At 42.7% G+C, this 22,235-nt stretch overlaps 1 protein-coding gene across 1 annotated transcript; it reads left to right on the forward strand.

The window, feature by feature from the left end:
- The first annotated feature begins 78 nt into the window (after nucleotides 1-78).
- Nucleotides 79-21,869, forward strand: engl (endoglin, like). The gene is made up of 17 exons (XM_083778922.1): nucleotides 79-180; nucleotides 1,033-1,120; nucleotides 3,331-3,509; nucleotides 4,363-4,506; nucleotides 5,549-5,726; nucleotides 6,740-6,938; nucleotides 7,353-7,497; nucleotides 9,214-9,406; nucleotides 10,166-10,344; nucleotides 11,222-11,371; nucleotides 14,605-14,685; nucleotides 15,241-15,504; nucleotides 16,333-16,481; nucleotides 16,705-17,110; nucleotides 17,637-17,766; nucleotides 18,238-18,339; nucleotides 21,365-21,869. The coding sequence occupies exons 2-17, from the start codon at nucleotides 1,045-1,047 to the stop codon at nucleotides 21,526-21,528; spliced, it is 2,739 nt and encodes a 912-aa protein (XP_083635048.1). The 5' UTR covers nucleotides 79-180; nucleotides 1,033-1,044; the 3' UTR covers nucleotides 21,529-21,869.
- The last annotated feature ends 366 nt before the right edge of the window (nucleotides 21,870-22,235 follow it).

Consider the following 22,235-nt stretch of genomic DNA (forward strand, 5'->3'; position numbering starts at 1 on the left):
AATGCATGACCCTGGTCCCTGGTGGGATATATCCACATGCAGTGGCACAACTTGACTCGCAAATGTAGTCAAGCTGTCAGAGAGAGGGAGCGAGAGAGAGAGACGCACTGCATGCGTTTTTGTTGTCAAAACTCCACACAGCAGTTTGAGGAGCGACAAAATCAGTTCGTCCTTTGACAGGTGAGTTGTCTTGTTTTGGTTTACGTTTTCGGCTGCATATCATTATTTTATTATACAACATGTAACATTACCGATCGTTTTGAATTGTTTGCTTGTTGGGGATAGAAGATGCACTTTTATTCATTGTATATTGACAAATGAGCATCCAACAAACTATTATCTGTTGCTGGAGTCTTTTTTTTTCTCTTTTTTTCGATCTTTCGAACAGTAGCCTAGCTATATCTTTCTCCCTCTCCTTTTTTTGTTTAGCTATTAGGAATAATCAAATAATCTCGGTCCAGCTGTTTCTATCATGAGTTTTAAGTATATTGCAGCCAGACTGAGCCAGTCCTAAAACTATAGGCCGGTAGCCTACTGGACAGACAACCGCATGCATACCTGTGGTTCTGGCTGTCCGACCCGATGCACAACACTGTCTGAGAGTGTCTGCGCAGGGAAGGTTTCACCAATCGGCAGCCTAAAGCATTATCACAATAGCTAGGCTACAAATGAAAGATGTAGGATCAATAAAATGTCACTTTTTTTTGATGCAGCTATAGGGGATGTTCATAATTTGTGCCTGATTTTTATTGGTCTTGTTTTTCTTCTCTGTGGACTTCTCTGTCTGACTGTGGACAGATCTACATTCACATGCATTTAAGTTATAAGGTGATTGAAAAGTTGAGAGAGTAAGCTATAGCCATTAGGCCTATTTTGTTTCTGAGTAAAATTATACTCTTGCTAAAGTTGCTCTTAAGTGCTCTTCAGTTTACTTGATGGCATGGCATGTGTAACATTTTGAATTGATGTAGTATATGACTGTCTTTACTTTATCCTTTGATAGGATAGTGGTAAAGGCTATTTTTGCTGTAGTTGTAGTAAACCATGCTGATGATGGCACCCCTGCCAGACACTCTGTGGACCATTCTCTGTCTCCTCCTAATGGCAAAGAAAACAACAGGTAAGGGACAATACAAACTAGAAATGCACTCTGTCGAGCTGCCATCTTGCGCTTCGCACAAAGGGAGGCCATGTATGGCCTACTTGTGCGCAAGCAGAGTGCACCATGAGGTGCGCTCACCACTGCTGGTACGACTGCTGCTCTGAGTCCCAAAGCTCTCTGCTGCTGTCTGGTGTACGACTTCTGCTCTGAGTCCCTAGAGCTCTCTGTCTGGGTACGACTGCTACTCGGAGTCCTAGAGCTCTCTGCTGTCTGGGTACGACTGCTGCTCTGAGTCCTAGAGCTCTCTGCTATTCTAAATCCTTTAGACATTATTATTGACCTAATACCAACCTTGAAACGTACCTAGTTACGTCACCAAAAATGGTGGTCCCTTATTGGATGTTGGCTGTTGGAGGACACCGACACATATACATACCCAGCTGATCGCAGTACTTGCGCACTCTGCTTGCGCACAAGTAGGCCATGTATCTGTATGCCTACTTTTACACCCTTTATATACAACCTTGAAACGTACATTAGTTACGTCACCAAGAATGGTGGTCCCCTATTGGCCAATGTAGAACACCGAAATACGCCTTATTGACCTTATACCAACCTTGAAACATACTTTAGTTACGTCATCAAGAACAGTGGTCACGACATGCATGCATACCCAGCCGATCGCAGTACTTGCTCACTCTGCTTGCACAAGTAACAATAACAAAACAATAAACAACAGGAATATAATATGATATTATAAAACCCATACACCAGTAGTTCTCAAAGAGGGTAGGGACCATGGAGGCATGGAGGTCCCCAGCCAAATTATTATTAGTCCGGTCTGGAGTCATATCTGGAGCTTTAACTCCCAAGAGTTTGATTGATTGAATATTGAATACTTTTTAGACATAAATGTGAAAACGACAAGAGTACCACCATTGTTGTCCTACTCCTATGTATTCAATTCATCAATATATCAAGACATACAATAGGCTAATTAATAATTATACAAGAAATCATCAATATTACTAGCAGTAAAAGTTACACAAAAACAATGGGGGTTGGGGGGTAATTTCCTTTGGCAAGCTAGAAGACCAGTTGGTGCAAATTGGTGCTCTTTTAAACAAAAGTCACACTTTTTGTTGGCTGCTGGTAGGGCACTCCACATTTTGGTGGTGTAGTAGTAGTAGTAGTAGAATTAATTAATCCCCATTGCTTAAGGAAGTAAGTAATGTTTATGCCGAACACTGTAGACTGTAGGTGTTGTGCCCATTGGCGTGGGCGTTACTCGCTCTTTTGAAGTAGTTTGACGGGTACATGGGCACTGGTCCCTTGTTAGTATCTTGAAAACCTGTCCCATTGCAAGTTGCTGAACCACTGCCATACACATTAATAACGTTAGCCTGGCATGGCCAGACTGAAACACAAAGAGCAAATTATTTCGCCCTGTCAGATTAGTCATGGTTCCCATGCAGGCTAAAATAATGTTTATATCCTGTTCTATGCTGTTTTATATCCTTGTTCTGTTCTATAAATGAATGACACCAAATGACATACTGTATGTACTGTACTCCAACCACAACATGACCTAGTAACAAATGTATCTATTCTAGGCAAACAGAAAGACTATAGTTGTACTATTGTGAAATCAATAAAAGTCATAATAGTTGTTTGAAGGATGTAGGAATGTATGCATGAGTCACAAAGCAGTTAAGATAGTCATGCAGCATATTATTTATAGCTACGACTTCTTTGCTCAAACTGTGCAGCTATATTCACATTTTGTGGCACTCCCCTGTGGGCAGAAGTTAAGTAGTGCCCCAATATATACTGCAGTAGACTATCAGTCGGGTGAAAACCTCATTATGTTCAAAACTGTTACTTTTCAGGTTTCAAATTAGAAAACAAAGTGAGTGAAAGTAGCATATCTACAAGCTCGAAACACTTCGCTCAGTTCCCTGTGTTTCGAGCTTGTGGATTCGCTACTTTTGATGCTTTTGTATGACCGACGCTATTAGTATGATCAAGTAGGGCTTTCTTTCATTTACCAAAAAACACAAAAAGTTAGAATATGGAGATAGGAGGTTTCTGCCTCAATAATATGTAAATAGGACCCGGCCACAATTTGGTGAATTCACCCACTATCACCCGCTTTTTAACAAGTTAGTTTCTTTATTTGTTTGTTTGTTTGCTAATTTATGCATTCATTCATTCTGTCTGTCTGTCAGCTCAGAGTGGTGGGGGGATGCGGTGCTCCGTGTCCCCTGTGGGGACACGTCACCCGGTCCAGGCTCTGTTGGAGCAGTTCGAGGCCGGGCCTGGCTGTGCCGCCAGGGAGAGTGGCGAGAAAGAGACTCACGTTATCGCAGTGGGGAGAGCAGCGACGAACGCCAAGGACGACCATCAGGTTCCACTGGACTTTTTTTTTTTTTTTTAAGATATTTTTTTGCGGCTTACGCCTTTATTGATTTTTTAAGGGATAGAAAGTAGGCTGACAGGAAACGGGAGAGAGATGGGGGGATGACATGCGGTAAAGGCCGTGTCGGGTCCGGGAGTCGAACCCGCGGCACACCGCGACTGGATCACCAGTCCGGTGCCCAGACCGTTACGCTACGGCCTGGGCCAGGTTCCACTGGACTTAACCTCTGTTTTTGTTCAACCCATTCAATCCGGGAAGGCATCCGTGTCATTTTAGATTTGAGCTATATGGTTCTCAAAGTGACCAGGGATCCTAAATGTAAACAGCGGGTGGTACAGTAAGACATTCAAGTTAAAACGATAACACAAATAAGTCCTGGGGACTATGTATTCAATTCATCAACATAGCATAAGAAAAATACACAATTATACATGTGAGTGATCAACAAACAGTGCTAATCACTTCCTACAGGATTTACTGCACAAGGTCCTCTTTATTATTCTGTTCCCATTAAAACCTGAGTTTTCTGAAAAACGTTTGTTGCTATATCAGTGCTGTTCCAGAGGGGTCCCCAGCTAAATTTGTTAATAAATCATTGCATTTTATTTATTATTAAGATATTTTTGGGCCTTTTGGCCATTTAACCACTTGATCCATATTTTATGTTATAAAAAAAAAAATTCTTATGTTGAAAATATTGGAAATCTTGAATAATTTAGACATTTCTTTTCACAAATCTTCTCTTCCGGGTCCCTGGCTGTCACAAAACATTTTAAATACTGTATTTTGCTATAGTTATAGTATATAGGATCCCTCCTACTGTCTCTCTGGGTGTCTGCAGGTGACTGTGGTCCTGAAGCCTGTGTCCCCTCCTGCGTCCCCTGGCCCCCACAGAGCCTGTGTCCTGGTGCTCAGCTCCCAGCAGCCAGTCAGCTGGTGGCTGCAAGCAGAGCGGCTGCCTCCACACCTCCCTTTGGTGGTGCAGGTATACTCAGTGTTGAGCGGTGCCTCCGCTCCATTACGCAGCTATGTGTGTCCCTATGTCTAGGTACGTGTCTGTCTCTGTGTCCAAGCACGGACAGCTGCAACACCTAAAGTGGCCACTAGTAGGCCTACAGTACAGAGTAAAGTGGCACAGAGTATACTACAGTACAAGCCCTGGGTGCGTTCCTGGGGGTCTGGAGTAGAAAGAAACAGTAACAGCTCAGTTCACACAGCTGTGATTTTTTTTTACTTGAGTAAAAGTACATTAATGTATGAATACAGCAATATAGAAATGCTACAGTTACAAGTTAAAATCCAGTAATAAAAATGTACTTGAGGCAAAATATACGTACATACAATGTTGTGCATTTCTGTTTGATTAATGGTTAAAACAAACTTAACATATCGTCGTCTTTCAGTGATGTTGGGCAGAAAACAGTATTCTCTATTTTTTTTTGCCTTGTTATTTCAATTTAAATTTAAATCAGTATCAGTGCTATTGAACATCCTTTACTTCTGTGTGTGGGTTTTACAACCCGCTTCTGACTAAACCTCCTAACTCCATTCGATCCTCAAACTTGTTCTTTGACAAAATATGGTCAAAAAACAGCTCCTAACTCCACTTGAGCTGTATTTGGGTAAAATGATGATACTATAAGAACACATTCAAGTATCTGACAATGTATAAAGTCACCATACCGACTCTTATTAGGCAGCATATTGAAATTTACTGTATTTATACTGGACTCGGACCGGGTTTCGAGCTTGTATATCTGCTACTTTTGAAGCTTTTGTGTGACGCTTGTATGATCAAGTCGGGTGTAAATTTTCAAAGATAAAGTTAAAATATGTATTTAAGAGGTCCTGATAGAAACCATATATCACTGTAATTACACTACTGATTATTCTAATTTAACTCTGAGAGGGTGCAAATGTGGGCCCTTACGGTTCCATTTGGTAACATTTGCTCGCTCTCAGAGTGACAAATGGATCAAGTAAACTAGATAGTAGGGCTCAGACTCCCTCTCTCCCCTGCGTCTCAGGTGTCCCTGAACTCCACGGTTCAGTCCCACACCGTCCATAACCTGCGTGTGTATTCCATTCCATCGCTGCCCTTCCGTCCTCGGGCGCTACTGCGCTGGGCTCTGCGGCACCATGCCAACCTCACCTCTCTGACACACACGGACCGCGCCAACCGGGTCTACATCGGCCTGGGAGAGGGTGAGGCCTCGTGTTATCCTTTTTAACCACTTAAACCCTATTATGTTTGAGTGGAGTCCATCAAGGCTCTATACCAGTGTATCTTCTGTTTTGTGTAATTGTGGGGAAATTGACAGATTTTAACACATTGTAAGCTTGTCGATCTGCTATTTTCAGCTAAAGCTTTCCCCTATAAGGATGCCAGGTTTAAGTGTTTAGATTATTGTATTAGAGTAAAACGTACAAGATTTGCCTCTTGAGATGTAGTGCAGTAGTCCAAGTAGAAGTAAAAAGGTATTGCAAAAATGGACATGCTCAAGTAAAGCAAAAGTACTGTCTTCGTTTTCCACCTGTTGTACCAAGGTTATTAGTATTAATTACAGTATGTAATTTTTATTATGAACAAAATGTAATTTTGTCCCATCTTATATAATTGGTTTCCCTGGTTACTTGGTTAAGAAATTGGATTAGTGTTTACAAAAAAGGATGAGACAGTGAAACTGTATTGTGTTTACAAAACTAAATAAACTAAAACTAAAATAATCAGATCTACAATCTCACAACGAGTCGCATTGCGACATGTGCGACATACCACTCCTACCCCATACAACATGCTGAAAAAAACAAATTAAAATGAACTAAAACAAAAAATGTTTGCTAAACAAGAAAATCCCTTTTTACAAACTATTTAAAACTGAACTGAAGTTGAAGACAAAACGTCCAAATTAAATAAAAAATCACACCTGTGTGAACTGAGTGGTGCAATCCCCCCCCCCCCCCCCACCCCTCTCTCTCTCTCTCTCTCTCTCATTAGCAGGCAACAGAGCATGCACTATTGCACCCTCTCTGTTTCTGGCGCTCCCTACTGGTACTAATAAGTCATATACTCGTGCTCATTAACGTCACATACATGAACACCACATACATAGGTGACACAGACATTGCTGGTTGTAGGAGTGGTTGCACCACTCAAAAAAATAGAAACAAATGATGAATGCAAACCTATAATAATTAACCACGCCATGTCCACACAGACACAACGCTGCCCAGGGTGTGCAAGCTCCGCTCTCTGTTCCTCTCTCACAACTACCTGACGTCCCACCTGCAGACACAGGAAGTGCACGGCTGTAGTGCGCCCACCGCGGCGAGGCGGGACAATGACCCGCATGTGCACGTGAGGGACCAGGAAGTGCATGTGATCAAGCTGCTCTCGGCCGGCTCTGCGCTCTGTGGGTGAGAGGGCCTCTTGTCTTAAAACATGTATGTAATCTCAATGTCTTAATGAGACCTGACATGGCAGCAATAATGCTTTTGAATTTTCCCAATCACTTATAACGTATTACTTATCATTATTTTGTCATATGAGAAACGGAGAAATGTATTTAAGAATGTGACATCTTTATTATTATTTTTTGCATTTGTATATTTTGTGTGCCCAAAACAGGGATGCTGAAGTTAATGTGGTTAACCTAAACCTACATTGTTGTTTTATTAAATTGTTAAATGGTGATGTTTAACATCACTGTGCTTAAAAAAGAAAAGAAAAAAAAAAAGAATCTATATTAACAAGCCACTGTTAGCATAAAGTTGGAAGCCAATATGTTTTCTGGTCCTACCCCCCCCCCCCCCCCCCCCCCACTCACTCAGGTCTCTGCAGATAGAGGTGGTTGTCTCCCTGATGCCCCCTGTGGCTAACTCGGGGACACACAACGTGGTGCTGATCCTTAGCAGTGCAGCACCAGTCAACTGGGCCGTCACTGCACACGGTGTCCAGGGCAGCGTCTATGTGCATGTGAGTGGAGCAGAAAGCACACACACACACACACACACACACACACACTTCTTTCATTTATTTTCCATTTATTGTATTGTGAGCAGAGTTGGGTGTAACGAGTAACGGAAAATCTCGTTACTGTAACGACACTACTTTGGTCGGTAACGAGTAATATAACGACACTACTCCTCCAAATTTGATAATCACACTACAGTTACTGGTCGCTGCGGCGCCTCGTTACTTGCGTCATGTGGCTGCTTTCAGCAGTGTTGCTTTGGAGAATAATGCACACAACGGAGATGAGTTGAACATGAACACTATGGTGCGCTGGCAACGCAGTACGCAGTACGGACTAGAACATGTCAAACCGGTGTCAGATCATCAGCAGCACAGCATTTTTCGTTACTGTCGTGGACTCTTAGGGTGGCCAGACGTCCGGTTTTAGACCCACCTGTCCTCCTCCCAACTCAACCTGGCCGGACACATCATTGTCCGTTTTTTTGTGATATAGCCTACAGTGCTTGTGTCATAACTGTCATTTACGTCGTCTCGGTATTAAAATCTCCGCAGCACTTTTCCGCTGCACAGCAAGCTCCCAGTCTCCCACTGTCACAGAGACAGAGCAGGCGTTGGGGTGTAGCCATGTCCGCTTATTATAAGCGACTTTGGGCTTGTTTTATAATAGACCAGTCAGGCTTCTTTTGGGCTTGTTTTCATAGACATGGCTGCTTGTTTCTCTTCTAAAACCTGGCAACACTGCCAGTCTGTTTGTTTGTTGTAGAACGTGTGTTGTAGACCCCAAACTAAATATTATTGTAATATAATATAATATAATATAATTGTTGTTGTCGTAGGATAAGATTTTGTCCACAATTCCATTCTGGGTTACCTAACCCAATAAAGATTTGTTAAGTGTGTGGCAGTTCAGTGAAAATTATTTGACAATGCATCTCAGTTGATTTTATGGAGTAACGCAAAAATAATGTAACGAGTAATGTAACTAGTTACTTTCTCCAGGGAGTAATAAAGTAATGTAAGGCATTACTTTTTTCAAAAGTAATATGTAATATGTAGTGCATTACTTTTATGAGTAACGGACCCCAACTCTGATTGTGAGCTATGAATTAATAACAAATTTAAAGTAATTTCACATTCAGATCATTGTACTTATTCTATTAATCTGTAGTGTACTGCTGTATGTGGTAGGCCATTAGCCATTTGTCTAGTCGTTCTGGGTCAGGGCCCACTTGAACATTTCAGAGCCTGTTTATTTGAATGACCACTCCATGGATTGTGTTTCATCTTGGATCAGAGGAAATAACATAGTATACTTTAAGTTATTTTCTACTTTAATTTATCACTATCACAATGAAAATCCATTATTCAAGATTTAAAAAATATATATATATATATTAATGTTAATTAATTATTTGGGGTCCCACTTACAGTATCCTCATCCACACAACTGGGCATGTGTCGTACTGGTGGCACCACGGGATCATTGACAATTCCACCCCACCCAAGAAGTCATCTCCAATCCATTCAATTGTTGTGCTGAATATTTAGGGATATTTAACAACTAGTCCTATTAATAATCCTCAATCACTGTCCTAGTGTCTCTGTCTTTGTCTGTCCCCACTAGTCTTCCAACAGTGTTTGTCCCCGCCTACCCAGCACCGTCTCATCTGACACTGTCCTGATGCATGTGTCTCTGTCTTTGTGTGTCCCCACTAGTCCTCCAACAGTGTGTCTCCCCCCTACCCATCACCGTCTCACCTGACCCTGTCCAGTGTGCTGGACGCTGACCTCTCAACCACACCTGATCTACTAGCGTGGGCCAATCAGAACGGCTTCCCCAGCCCCAGCTCCTACACAGAGGCTCACCTGGCCAATCGCTTTGTGATCCGGCTTGCCGTGGGCGGGCCAGGTCTGTCTGTCTGTCTGTCTGTCTGTCTGTGTCCGTCCGTCCGTCCGTCCGTCCGTCCATCCGTCCGTCCGTCCAACCAACCATTTGGTCCCGAACAACTTATTGGGTTGAGTGGAAACCTTGTTATGTTGAAAGGCAGAAAGTCGTTACTTCATGAAAAAATTACCTTTGTGGATCCGATTGTTAATGTTTCATTAGGTAATATCTATAAATATTATGTTATCGCATTGCTATCCATAGCAATGCAATAACATAATAGTAATCTAATAATTACTATTGTTACTACTGTTATTATTTATGTAAGAAAGTGTTTTGGTATTATGGAGAAACTTACCTAACTCCCTCCTAAATGTAAATTTGTCAGGAAAGTAAAAATATAACATTTTCAGGATTTGTTTTTAACCCTCAAACTGTCTCCTAAAGCAACTAACTCCACCACCTCTCCCCTCTCATGCAAGTAATTGACAATATACACAATATCAAGTATTGCATTGTTTTAACTTATTCCCTGCCCGCTCGCGATTCAGTCTAATATTATGCCGCCCGTAGTTACGGGATATTTTATTTTGAAAATCCCAGAATTCACCTCAAATGAACTGGAAGCAGAATCGCTTATTATTATTATGTAACTAATCTGCCGGTCGTAACTTTAAAAGTCATCAGAAGCATTAATATTGTAACCACGAGGTTACAATATGTCTGTCTCCGTCTCTGTCTCTGTCTCTGTCTGTCTGTCTGTCTGTCTCTCTCTCTCTCTAGAGGAGGTGCTTCCACCAGTAGGCGGGGAGGAGGTGATGGAGCAGGAGGAGCTTAGGTTCAGGCAGTGGCTCAGCCGAGGAGGAGGAGGAGGAGGCAGAGCCGGCCGAGGTCAGGATGCCCTCACTGTCCAGTGTGAGGACGGCCGCCTCAGCGTGGCTGTGAGCCAGCACCACCTACAGGTCACCATCACACTGCACTCAGATAAATTGTGCTTAGTGCAGAATCAACTCCTCCGTGGGCCCTGGCGCTACACCAAATCAAAAGGCCCCATGCACGTGTGTGCGTAACACAATCAAGAAGGACACTTTTTGCGCCCAGTGAATGAACGCGCGTGCGTTCAGCGCACTGCCAGCACTATCGCCACTGCTCCCATAGAGTTATTAGGCTGCTCCCCGACACTGCATCTGCTATTTTGAGTCTCCTCCCACTGAGTGGTTAAGAAACTGTTGGACGACCAAAAACACTAGCTGGGTTTCCTGTGTTGCGTTACATTGAAATTGGTGACCCATGAATACGGTTTTGATGGAAGCTACAGCTGTACCTATTTGAAATAGTCTCGCACAGGGCCCTGCAAGCTGCGAGCCCTGGCGCTTAAGCTCCAGTAAATTCCATTCATGTTAATCCGGGCCTGCATTTGCTCCTTCAAACCGCCCGGGCAAGGGAAGGTCCGCTTGAAGGTCCAGCAGATGTCTCTATTTCCATTAAGTGAATGAGATTTTGGCCGGACTTTATTATTAAATGAAACTTAAAACACTCAATACTCCATTACATCTCAAAGGCAAATAGTAAAATACTGTACCCACTGCAATTATTTTAAAACTTTAGTTAGTAGATTTAGATTATTATTACAAAACATACATTAACCGATATTCCACACATAGCTGAAATAGCTGATCTACAAGCTCACAATGTGACACATCTATTTAAACTATTTTCACAACATTTTGAAAGTGAAACGTGACATTCTGTCTGTCTGTCTGTCTGTCTCTCTGTCTCTGTCTCTCTCTCTCTCTCTCTCTCTCTCTCTCTCTCTCTCTCTCTCTCCCCCTCCCACAGACCTTGTCAGTGTGGGTGTCTGCTGTGACTCTGGAGGATCCTAAATGCCAGGCACGCTCCAACGGCAGCCATTTCCTGTTGGCGTTCCCGGTGTTTTCCTGTAGGACCACGGCCTTGCTCCATCCCAGAGGGGTTCTGTACAAGAACACGGTGAGGAATGAACAACAACAACACAGGAATTGAAGCCTATTCCTATTCCCTGTGATATATAACTAAACAACTAAATACAACTACAACAAATACAACTAATTCAACTTTGAAAAATATAGGGTGGTATTTCTTCCTTGGCATAGTCTCCTGGCGGTGACAATATTGGTGAATAGTTTAAGGAAACTATCAATAAAATCAGGCAGTTAAAAATCACCAGATATAACCGTAATGTATAATAATTTTGAACTTAAACCAGCTCATTAGTTAGACAGAAAGAAGACTGCAGAACAAGGTGGGAAATCAAGCAAGGGAAACACAATGTGAGTGATAAAGGAGGGGAGCAGTGTACATTTAAGAGGGAGTTGTTTAATAATGGTAATACTACTAATAATAATGACTTTATTTGTACCTTTCATACAAAATATGAAAGAATATAAGAATGTTTTTTCCAATGAAATTGGCCTAAAAAACAGGTCCGTCCTATAATTCATTTTCGTTGTATAAATGTTTTGCCACTAGATGGCACCAGTAGTGCTAAAACCAGTGTTATTAATTGAGCGTTTCATGCAACACACACAAGATGGAGGAAGACATGACCATCTCCGACCAACAGAGTGGTTCAAAAGCTGGCCATGTTAATCAAACAACAACCAAAGTGTTTCACATTAACACAATCGGCGCCGGGATTTCTTTCAAAATAGAAGCTCGGGGAGATATGGCCGCTTTTACTCAATTTGTAAGCCCCCCCCCCCCCCCCCTTCCGTTCCGGACAAAAACCGGGAGACATATTTTTGCTTGCTTACCTCGCCGATGATTACGATAAAGTCGCTGAATAATCCCCCGTTCATATTGAACGAGAGGCATGTTGAAGTCAGAAACTTGTAGTTAAGACTAAACAGTATATAGTTTAAGTGAAGAACAAAGTCGGGCAAAAATAATACCGGTACAACGTAATGAGTCTTGAAAGTGCCAAGTTATTGAGTGCTTTCACCGTTTCCTCTCAGCCAGCTCTGGTCTCAGACACCACGGTGTGGTGTATTTGACATTCCGTTTCTCTTCAAAGTTAAATGTTGCCACCACTGTTGGAGCAGCCACAAACTACACACATTCATCAATGTTCTGGGCATCTTTATAAAGTTAGTGTTAGTAAAAAAAAAAGCAGGTAAAAGAGTAACGTTTGAGCAGACTAACATCAGTCACTTTTCCATTCACTGTAGTAGAAGAGGTGCAGGTTTACACCGCAGATATGTCGGCTCTGCCTACAGGAAATATTCTTGACATTTAAAAGTTTGAGAACCACTAGATTCAATGACCCTGCCACTACACACAGTGCTGCTGACAAACTTAAGAAAGGTTTCAGCATGAAAGAACATTCCTCATAATCTGAATCAGACCACCCACACTTCTTTTAGGATCAAACATAGAAGAGGCCTTTTCACATACACATGAAGCATGACTATAACAAGTGGTAACAGGTGTGCTTACAGAAAAAACCTGATTTAGTTCCCCACCGGTATCATTCCACAGGCTCGCATCGATGTTCCTACGTGTTGTGAGCTTGTAGATCGGCTATTTTCACTGGCGTCTTAAAAGCACTATATAAATACACAATTTACCATTTTATTTTATATATAATCTATTTTGAATCGTTGATAATAAGACCCCTAGTGTGAGCTTGTAGATCAGCTTTTGTCTGTGTTACGAGACGCGGCATGCAGACAAAGTTATAAATCAGACGAAAGTCAAACACAAGCACAAGCCTCAGTGAGGAGAGCTAAACAGAGGGAAGTGGAAGGCAAGGCAAATGGTTCCTGCATGTAATCACACTGTCTGCCTGTCTGAGTACGTCTGAGTACATCTGAGTGCATGTGTGCTAAGTGAAGGCCTTCCATCCCATAATAATACCACTGTAACACCTGGAGGTGTGTGTGTTTGACATCAATCCTATTGTAGTTTTGAATTTTTTGTTTTTGTTTTAGTTTAGTTTTTTAAGGTTTATTTAGTGTTTTAGTTTTTCATGTAATCTGGGGAATTGAAAAAGAAAACATATTCACAGGTAAAACATCATAACTGATTTCACTGAAATAAGACAAAACTGACGACATTTTCTCCACGATTTTAGTTCGTTTTGTAAATGCATCGGGCACTGACTGGCACAGAAAATCTGCCCTGGCATTTTGTGGTCTTCACCAGCCGACAGTCACCACTGTCTTTTTGTATTACAAGATCTTTGTTTTGGCTCAGCCGCGGCCCTGTGACTGCCCAGCCCTTCTGGCATCTGCCAGAATTGCCAGACCGTCCAATGCGGGCCTGAAACGCATAATTTATCTATCACTCTTTTTTATTTCAGTTAACTAATGTTTATTATATTTTTCTTTTTTTCCCCCAAATCTAGTTTTTTGTTATTTCATATTACTTAACTCTGGTGTACTAAGGACCTTGGTTCACAGGGGATGTGTTGCTGAGTCAGTGGAGTGGAGACCTTTCTGTTCAGTTCCATGCTGCCTGTGGCTGATTACATTACGTGTATGTATAGTGACGCATGATGCTGACTGAATATATTTATAGAGGTATCTGTCATGACTAAAAGCAACACCGTGGACTGTCTGTCTGTCTGTCTGTCTTTTATAACACTGTAACACACACTGCTATAACACCTATTAGAAGTGCACTCTAAGTGGGTGTAAAAAAAAATGTGGTTATGTTTCCACCCTCTCAGAGTTACAAATGGTTAATAAACTATAGGTCACAAGCACAAATCTCTCATTTTGTGCCAGGGGACCCCCATAAGAGAAGATCTGTCAAGATTGTGCAAAGTATTATAACACCAATAACGTAGATCTACGGCAATTAAAATTAGTATCACGGAAATTGGTCTTTTATAGTGGTTATGATAGATCAAGTCATAATGCTACTTACATTAGCACTGGGATGCTAGGTGATGTTGTCAACATCAATGGAGCGCGCCATCCCAGATGGCATTTCTGGTCAAAACAAGGTTTATTTGACGGCCCATAGCCAACGCTGTAATCGTCGCGGTAACCCTTGCTGATCGCCAAGCGGGAGTCCAGATTTGGATCTGACACAACACTATTTACCTGGTTGTTTGTCCACCACTCTGATCTCACACTGTAAGTCACTCTGGAGAGAGTGTCTGCTACAGTAAATGTCTAAACTGTAAATTATCTCTCTCATTCTCTTTCTCTCTCTGTCTCTGTCTCTTTCTGCCCTAGGTTTTGTTATGGAGAGAACAACCTCAGAATATTCTCACACACAACCAGACAGAGAGGAAGGCAGGACCCCTGGCCATACATGTGAGAGCCCTGTGTGTGTGTGTGTGTGTGTGTGGGTCCAGGTGTGTCTGTATACACTATACATAACTCAATTAGCCTATCTTCATGCTCACAATTCACATCATGTCGCAGCGCAACACATTGTGACTTGTGAGCTTATAGAGACACTAATTTCTGAAAGCTTTTATACCTGTAACAACATGCCCTGAAACCCTCAGGACCCACTTTGAGAATCAATGCTCTAACCAAAAGGCCACTGACCTGGTGAGTCCCTGGGGGATTAATTAGTATCAATGCTGCAAGTACAAAGGTAGTGGCATCAAAATGTACTTGAAGTAGTACTCATTGTGCAGAATGTCTCATTTCAAGTTTTCAAATGCATAAGTAAAGTGGGTAATGCATGTTTTGTAATAATAATACAAAAGTTTTCAAATAATTGTAATTATTATTGTAATGGAGTAAAAGTACAAGATTTGCCTCTGAGATGTAGTGGAGTAAAAGTAAAAGCATTGGAAGTGGGAAATACTTGAGTAAAGTAAAAGTACCTCAAAGTGCCTCTTCTCTCTGCTCGTACAGTTCAGCTGCTTGGCATCCGTCCCGCTCCCACCCGCCCGTCCTCACCCACGGCTGGGCCAGGGTCCAGGCCCGGGACCCCTACTCCCACCGCAGGGCCCACGGCTGGGCCAGGGTCCAGGCCCGGGACCCCTACTCCCACAACCGTCCCCCCGACACAGACCTGGTCCCCCGCTGCTGTCCCTGAAGCTGTTCGTCACCGAAGACTACGAGCACAGACCCACTGGCCCCTGTGTCATCACTGCTAATCGCCGTGTCTATGTAGAGGTGTGTGTGTGTGTGTGACTTTGTGTGTGTGCATGTGCGTGTGCGTGTGCGTGTCTTCTACCATACTGCATTTTAAGTCTGGCTACCAGAATTCCAACGGCACATTGGTCTGACAACGTGGCTTCACGTTCGGTTAGGGTTAGATAATAATAATAATATATCAGTATTAGTTAGTGCCATGTTCTGAGTGCAATTACTCTATCACTAACCATCAGTTTGGTTTTTTTGTTGCTATTTCTGGGTCTTGAGTGGACATTGTCCAACTAGTGCATCTATTGGCTCGTATATTTTATTTGTTTTGGATGGGTGCTCAAAAAACGTTTCATTCTACAAACATGCAAAAACTCCACCTCGTCAGCCTGCCTATAATACACTTCTCACAACCGTGCACAGAACCATTTACCCATCCTGCAAACTGTTAATACAATTTTCAATCAAATCAGATGGCTTGTTATTAGCCATGATTGATTGTGAATAGACCAAGAAGGTGTTGGGTGATTTAAATGCTACAATGGCATGGATGTAAATGACAACCCAGTAATTTAAGGTACCTGATGACAGAAGTCCATGTCTACGTTGTTTCAGCTAAGCTAAAGGAATAAAGCAAGCTTCGATTCCTTTAGAACGTTGTAACGTTATATGTAGATTAACGCCATACTTGATCACACTGACTACAGCATCACACAAAAGTATCAAAAGTAGATCCACAAGCTCGAGACACAAGCTCAGTTTTGAGGATTCCACCCGACAGCGACGATAGTTAACCATAACATAAATAAATTGATGTGGGAAGAAAAGAAGACCTACCTTTGTTGTTCTTGTCTACAGGTGTCGGTCAACAGGCCCGTTAGCGGGGGTGTCGAGGTGACGTCATGTGTCGTGTCACCGTTTTCACACCCCCGGAAGTCTCCTTTCTGGACCTTGGTGAAGGACGGCTGCTCCTCGGACCCCTCGCTCGTCCTCAGCAGTGCTGGAAGGTAACTAAGTATATTTACTCCTACTAATATTTAACTTACTCTAGTTAAGTTAAATTACCTCAAAATCGTACTTAAAGCTGCACTATGTAACTTTAATTTGATGCCAACACTAATTTTACCCACGTGATATTTCAAATACAGCTTATTCGTATAACAGCAGGATTACATTGTGCTTCTAGTATAACTTAAGTAAATAACTGAGTACTTCTTCCGTCGTCCTCAGCAGAAACGAGGAGGAAGAATCGGACGATGCTGAACCAGAGGAGGAGGAGGACATGGAGGCAGGAGACAGCAGGGAGAAAGACTCTGGCAATGAGGATGTCCCCAGCGGCTCCCGGCTCCAACGCCAGGCCCGGGCTCGGGCACGCCAGGCAAAAGACGCCTCCACTGCCGGCACAACAGCAAGGGACAACAGACGGAATCAAGGGAGGAAGGTGCCAGCAGAGGAAGAGAAGGTGACTCTTTCACTGCGGTTCAGCTTTGTCCTGCGGCCCGTTTTCAACGACTCTGTGCAGTTCCTGCACTGCAGTGTGCGTCTGTGTGCTTCTGGGAAAGCAGCTAGGAGGGACAGGGGCACATGTGACCTACGCCTACCTCCTATGGGAGCCCCTGTCTCCTCCACGCAGCAGGTAACGCAGCTCCACACACACACACACACACACACACACACACACACACACACACACACACACACCGCTTCCTGAATGAGAAGTGGCTGTTTGACCCAAGGGTTCTATGCTAGACTTCAAAGGGCTCCATATTAACTTTTCGCTCGCCGCACACATGCACGCACACATAGACTATCTACAAGCTTTGAGCTGGTAGATTTCTTGCAATTTTACTGTTTTCGAAAATATCTTTAAAAGATTGAAACATTTTGGGAAAGAAATTAATAAAAAATATATATTGAAAATGTGCCCAATTAAAGGGCTAATGTGGAAATGTGATATATACTGTGTGTATACACACACACACACACACACACACACACACACACACACACACCTTTTTTTTTAATTTTTTTACCCGTCTATTTTGGATAATATGGCGCTCTCACAATTTATGCCCACATTTTTGCGAGGGTCATGGGGCTCTATTTGTCATTAAACCTTCATAGATGGCAAATCCACCCAAATGTAATGTTGTATTTTCCAGTGTGAGAGCAGGGATCTGTCAAGGCCCATGGTGGTGACCCAGCGCAGCAGAGCACCACCGCCCCCTGCTGGCCAGAGGGCCAAGACACCCACCGTGTCCCAGCTGGCCAATCCCAGCCCAGAACACAACTGTAAGGAGTGGTCACATTGAGCTCATTGGTTATTTGTGTTCATCCCATTAAGACCTGAGAATGCCTTCTAAATCAGTACTTTATAGTGCCAAGCAGGGACCCCGCGGACCACCATCTGAAAATGTGTCTCCCCCCCCCCCCCCCCCCCCCCCCCCCAAGAGTAAATTTATTGTATATGCCTTGGAATGTGTTCTGAGGGCAGCATTCAATGTGTGGCAACTGGTCCAGTGAAGTATTTATACTTTAGTATTTGTACTCTGTGTATTGTTGACTGGGTGGTGGATACTGGTCCAGTGAAGAATTTATACTTTAGTATAATGTACTCTGTGTATTGTAGACTGGGTGGTGGATACTGGTCCAGTGAAGAATTTATACTTTAGTATAATGTACTCTGTGTATTGTAGACTGGGTGGTGGATACTGGTCCAGTGAAGAATTTATACTTTAGTATAATGTACTCTGTGTATTGTAGACTGGGTGGTGGATACTGGTCCAGTGATGGGGATTGTGTTTGCTGCTTTTGCTCTGGGCATCAGCCTGATGGGGACGCTGTGGTTCATCTACACTCATACAGGTAATGACTCCCTCTCTGAAATCTTTTCCACCAAAATAGCTTTGTAGAACTGTTTCCGTTTTAGATTCTTGGAACCTTGGTGCTTTCACAGAACCGGCGGTCATTTTTTGGTTCCAGTTCCGAACCAACTTTTAGGGTTCTGAACCCAATTCATTTACAGTGGAAACAGTGGAAACACTCTGAACTGGTTTAATATTAGGTGGGGGAAAAATAACCGAACTGGTTCAACCCCGGTGGAAAAGGGGGCCTCTGTGTTTGATTGATTGATTAATTTATTAAAAGTTTGCAGAATTACAGTACATTTCAAGTACAACTCAATACAAAAACTGTTAACAGTGAGTGGACGATACCATAAAGCATTACACTTGTTTACAATAGGGCCCACAATTTTCAGTTCATCAAAACATTTAGAAACGTACGAATATACACAACTATATAGTAAAAAATAAATCATCATAGGAGGTAAAAAGGGAAAAGAAACATATACAGTGAGGGGAAACAGTTGTGGGTGGGGGTTTCATATTTTACAGGGGCCAGTTTCGAATTGCAGCCGTCCGTAGGTGCCCTTTGAGAGCAGTTTTGAAGGAGTCAAGGGATTTGCATGTCTTAATGACTGTTGGTAGGGCGTTCCACATTTTGGTGGCATAGGAGTGAAATTAATTTAATCCCTTGTTTGTGCCGAATCTGGGTTGCACATGGTGTTATCTATCTATAAATGCAAGTCTCTGTACTTGTCTGTACGTCTGTCTGTCTGTGTGTAATCCACGCAACCCGAGAACCATTCGCCCCACCGACTTCAAATTGGGGCATGCATTTCCAACTTGCATCGTTCCAAGTAGGCCAGTGCCCAACGGGTATCGCTGTAGATGCTCCAACGCCTAATATCAGGGCGGCGTATTTGTTTATTTATTTGGATCCCCATTAGCTGCTACCTTAGTAGCAGCTACTCTTCCTGGTGTCCACACATAAAATACATTACATGCATTTCCAACTTGAATTGTTACAAGTAGGCCGGCCAGTGCCCAACGGGTATCGCTGTAGATGCCCCATGGGCACCACTCTAGTTATGGAAAACAAACAAAAAATAATTGACTGGGTCATCGACGGTCAAAAGGAGACTCTGCCGGTCATCAAATTAATACAAATCTCTATGAATTCAAGGCTTCATGGGGTGTGTCATTGATAGAAATTAAGTCATTTTTGGGGGATGAAGATTCATTTGATTTCGTTTATGTTTTTAAACATTTTGTGTCATTGTTGTTTGCATCAATGGGGTCATTTGATGTGTTGTGATTGGATAAAGGGAAACGGCCTCCACCAATCAGAAAATTGAGCGTGCTGGACGGTGCGGAGCAAAGTCAGGGTAACCATGGCAACTGGATCCCCCCTGCATTGATGGAGTACACGTCTATGTAGAGGTGACTCATTCTGTTGACTTTACACCAAAATACTCTAATGGTGCACATGACGCACCATAATTCACATTTCAAGCAGGGTGTTTTTGCCTGGTCCGTGGTGCTTCTTATAAGTTTATACTGTAACTACTTGTTCCTCTTAACTTTAAATAACTCATCGATGATTATCAACTTAGCCTGAAAGATCCCTATGCTTTTCTGGGCATAGAGGGCGACACCAACCGACACCAACTTCCTATTGGTTCACCAACCCATAAGCCCGCCTTCCCTCCCCCCTCCCCTCTCCTTCCCTCCCCTCCCCAGTTGAACGCAGCGGAGAACACTGACATCACCAAATTTGGAGTGACGTCCCTCTGCACTATTATTGGTTTACCGAAATGCAAGATTCACTTCCACTCCTATGCCACTTTTCCTGTTTGGCTGCGGTTTCTGAGGCTATATATAAATATTCTTCTGGGGGTCCCTGGCACAAACTCTTTTCAGATGGGGGTCTGTGGCCAAATGCATATGAATTTGGGGGTCCTTGGCTTGAAAAAGTTTGGGAACCACTGGCTTATGGTGATTGACTTGGGTTATTTTGATGCCCCCTGGAGAATGTGTTGCACGGACATACAAGGTTTTCACCCAACAGTGAAGATAAAGCCATGCATTGAATGAACATGAGGTCAGTCCGTTGCTCTTCCCAGGTTGGAAGAGCAGGATTACAGTGTTGTGCCCAGGATTACATTAGACAATTGACACTGGGTGGAAAAAATGGCGTACAACAAACAAACAAACAAGCTATATATATATATATATATATATATATACACAGTATATTAGGCATGTAATGATTCACTCAACTCACGATACGATTCGTATCACTATGAGGTTCACGATACGATTTTTCATGATACTTGAAACAAAAGATATTTTCCAGAAACAGTTTTTTTAAATTTTATATATAATTTCCCCCCCCCCCCATTACTTTTGACAGTGCAGAAACATAATTGCCTTCCTTGATGCATTAATGAGCATCAACGACCATCACCTGGGCACAGACACACAGCTCCCCTTTGTCTACAGAACTCTATTACTGAAAGTGACTGCATGGAGTCTGTCTCATTTCTGTAAAATTACTTAATTTCTGTGCAACAACTGTAAACATGCTTTCTTGTTTAGAACCTAGCTCGAGTTAACATGTAAAAAAGCTTTCTTTGATGGCATCTTAGTACAGATGTAGATCTATTTGACAGTGCAGAGACACAATTGCCTTCCTTGATATGAATGAGCCTCAACGACCATCACCTGGGCACAGTCACAGACACAGCTCCCCTCTGCAGTGCTCTACTACTGAAAGTGGCTCAGTCTCATTTCTCTCCAAAACACTTGAATATGATGGAATATGATTAAAGCTCATATTTCATATCACACACCATAATTCACTAGCCCCCCTAAAAAAATATATATATTTATTTTTTAAATCGATTCTTATCGTCAGGATTAATATCGATATATATATATATACGATATATCGTTACATGCTTAATATATATACATACACAGTATATGATACATCATTTTGGGGTTTACTGAAATACTCCCCCTCCCTTCTCTCTCTCTCTCCTCAGGATTTCCTCCTGCAAATCCGAGACAGAAGGCAATGGCAAAAATAAATGATTATTGTGGCGTGTGTGTGTGCGCGTGTGTGCGGCTGTGCGCAAACGCGCGTCAAAGGTGTTTATGCACATGTTGTGCACGTGACTTTTGTAGGCGTACCCGACACCGAAGCTAGAGCTTGAGACTGAAACTGCGTGTTACGACTAGTGATTTTAGTAGACTAATTTTACCCATTGGTAGTCGACTAGTCGTTTACCTATTGTGTAATCTTATTTTAGATTTGTTTAGCAAGATATCAAGCTAATGCCAACTATAATATAGTTGAGAGGGGTACAGGCTTTAGCTCCGACATCCTATTGATCCGAAACCTCAATCCCTAACCATAACCGCAAGCACGGGAGCAGCGCATGTCGGACCATCGCATTTTCGCATCGCATGTCCCCGCGCTTCAGACCTTTGGTGTGTCGGAAAAGCGTGCGCACCCCGTTGAGAGTAGCTTGATATCTTGTAAGCCCAAACCACACCAATGATTGCAAGGAGTTGCATTGGTGTGGTTGACCTCAACTGTTTAGTTGCAAGGAGTTGCGACTATAATTGCAAGGAGTTGCAACTATTCAACCAGATCTTTGTCATCTAGACACAAGGAACTTATTTACCAATGTAGAAAAATGACTTCTCTCCCTCCCTGTCTGGACTCCCTGCTCAGAGCGTCTCTTCTACACTGTCTCTTCGAAACCCCTGAAACTATCAAAACATGGAACTAATCATGGAATTAGTGTGCTGGTCTCTGTACGTGACGGACACCTCAACCCCCACCCTCCCTGACACCTGTTGTGTCTTCGTCGGGCCGCGTTCGTCTCCACTGAACCCGCCATGATAACG

The sequence above is a fragment of the Protomyctophum parallelum genome, assembly GCF_964188405.1.
Source record: "Protomyctophum parallelum genome assembly, chromosome: 13".
In the NCBI taxonomy this organism is placed as follows: Eukaryota; Metazoa; Chordata; class Actinopteri; order Myctophiformes; family Myctophidae; genus Protomyctophum; species Protomyctophum parallelum.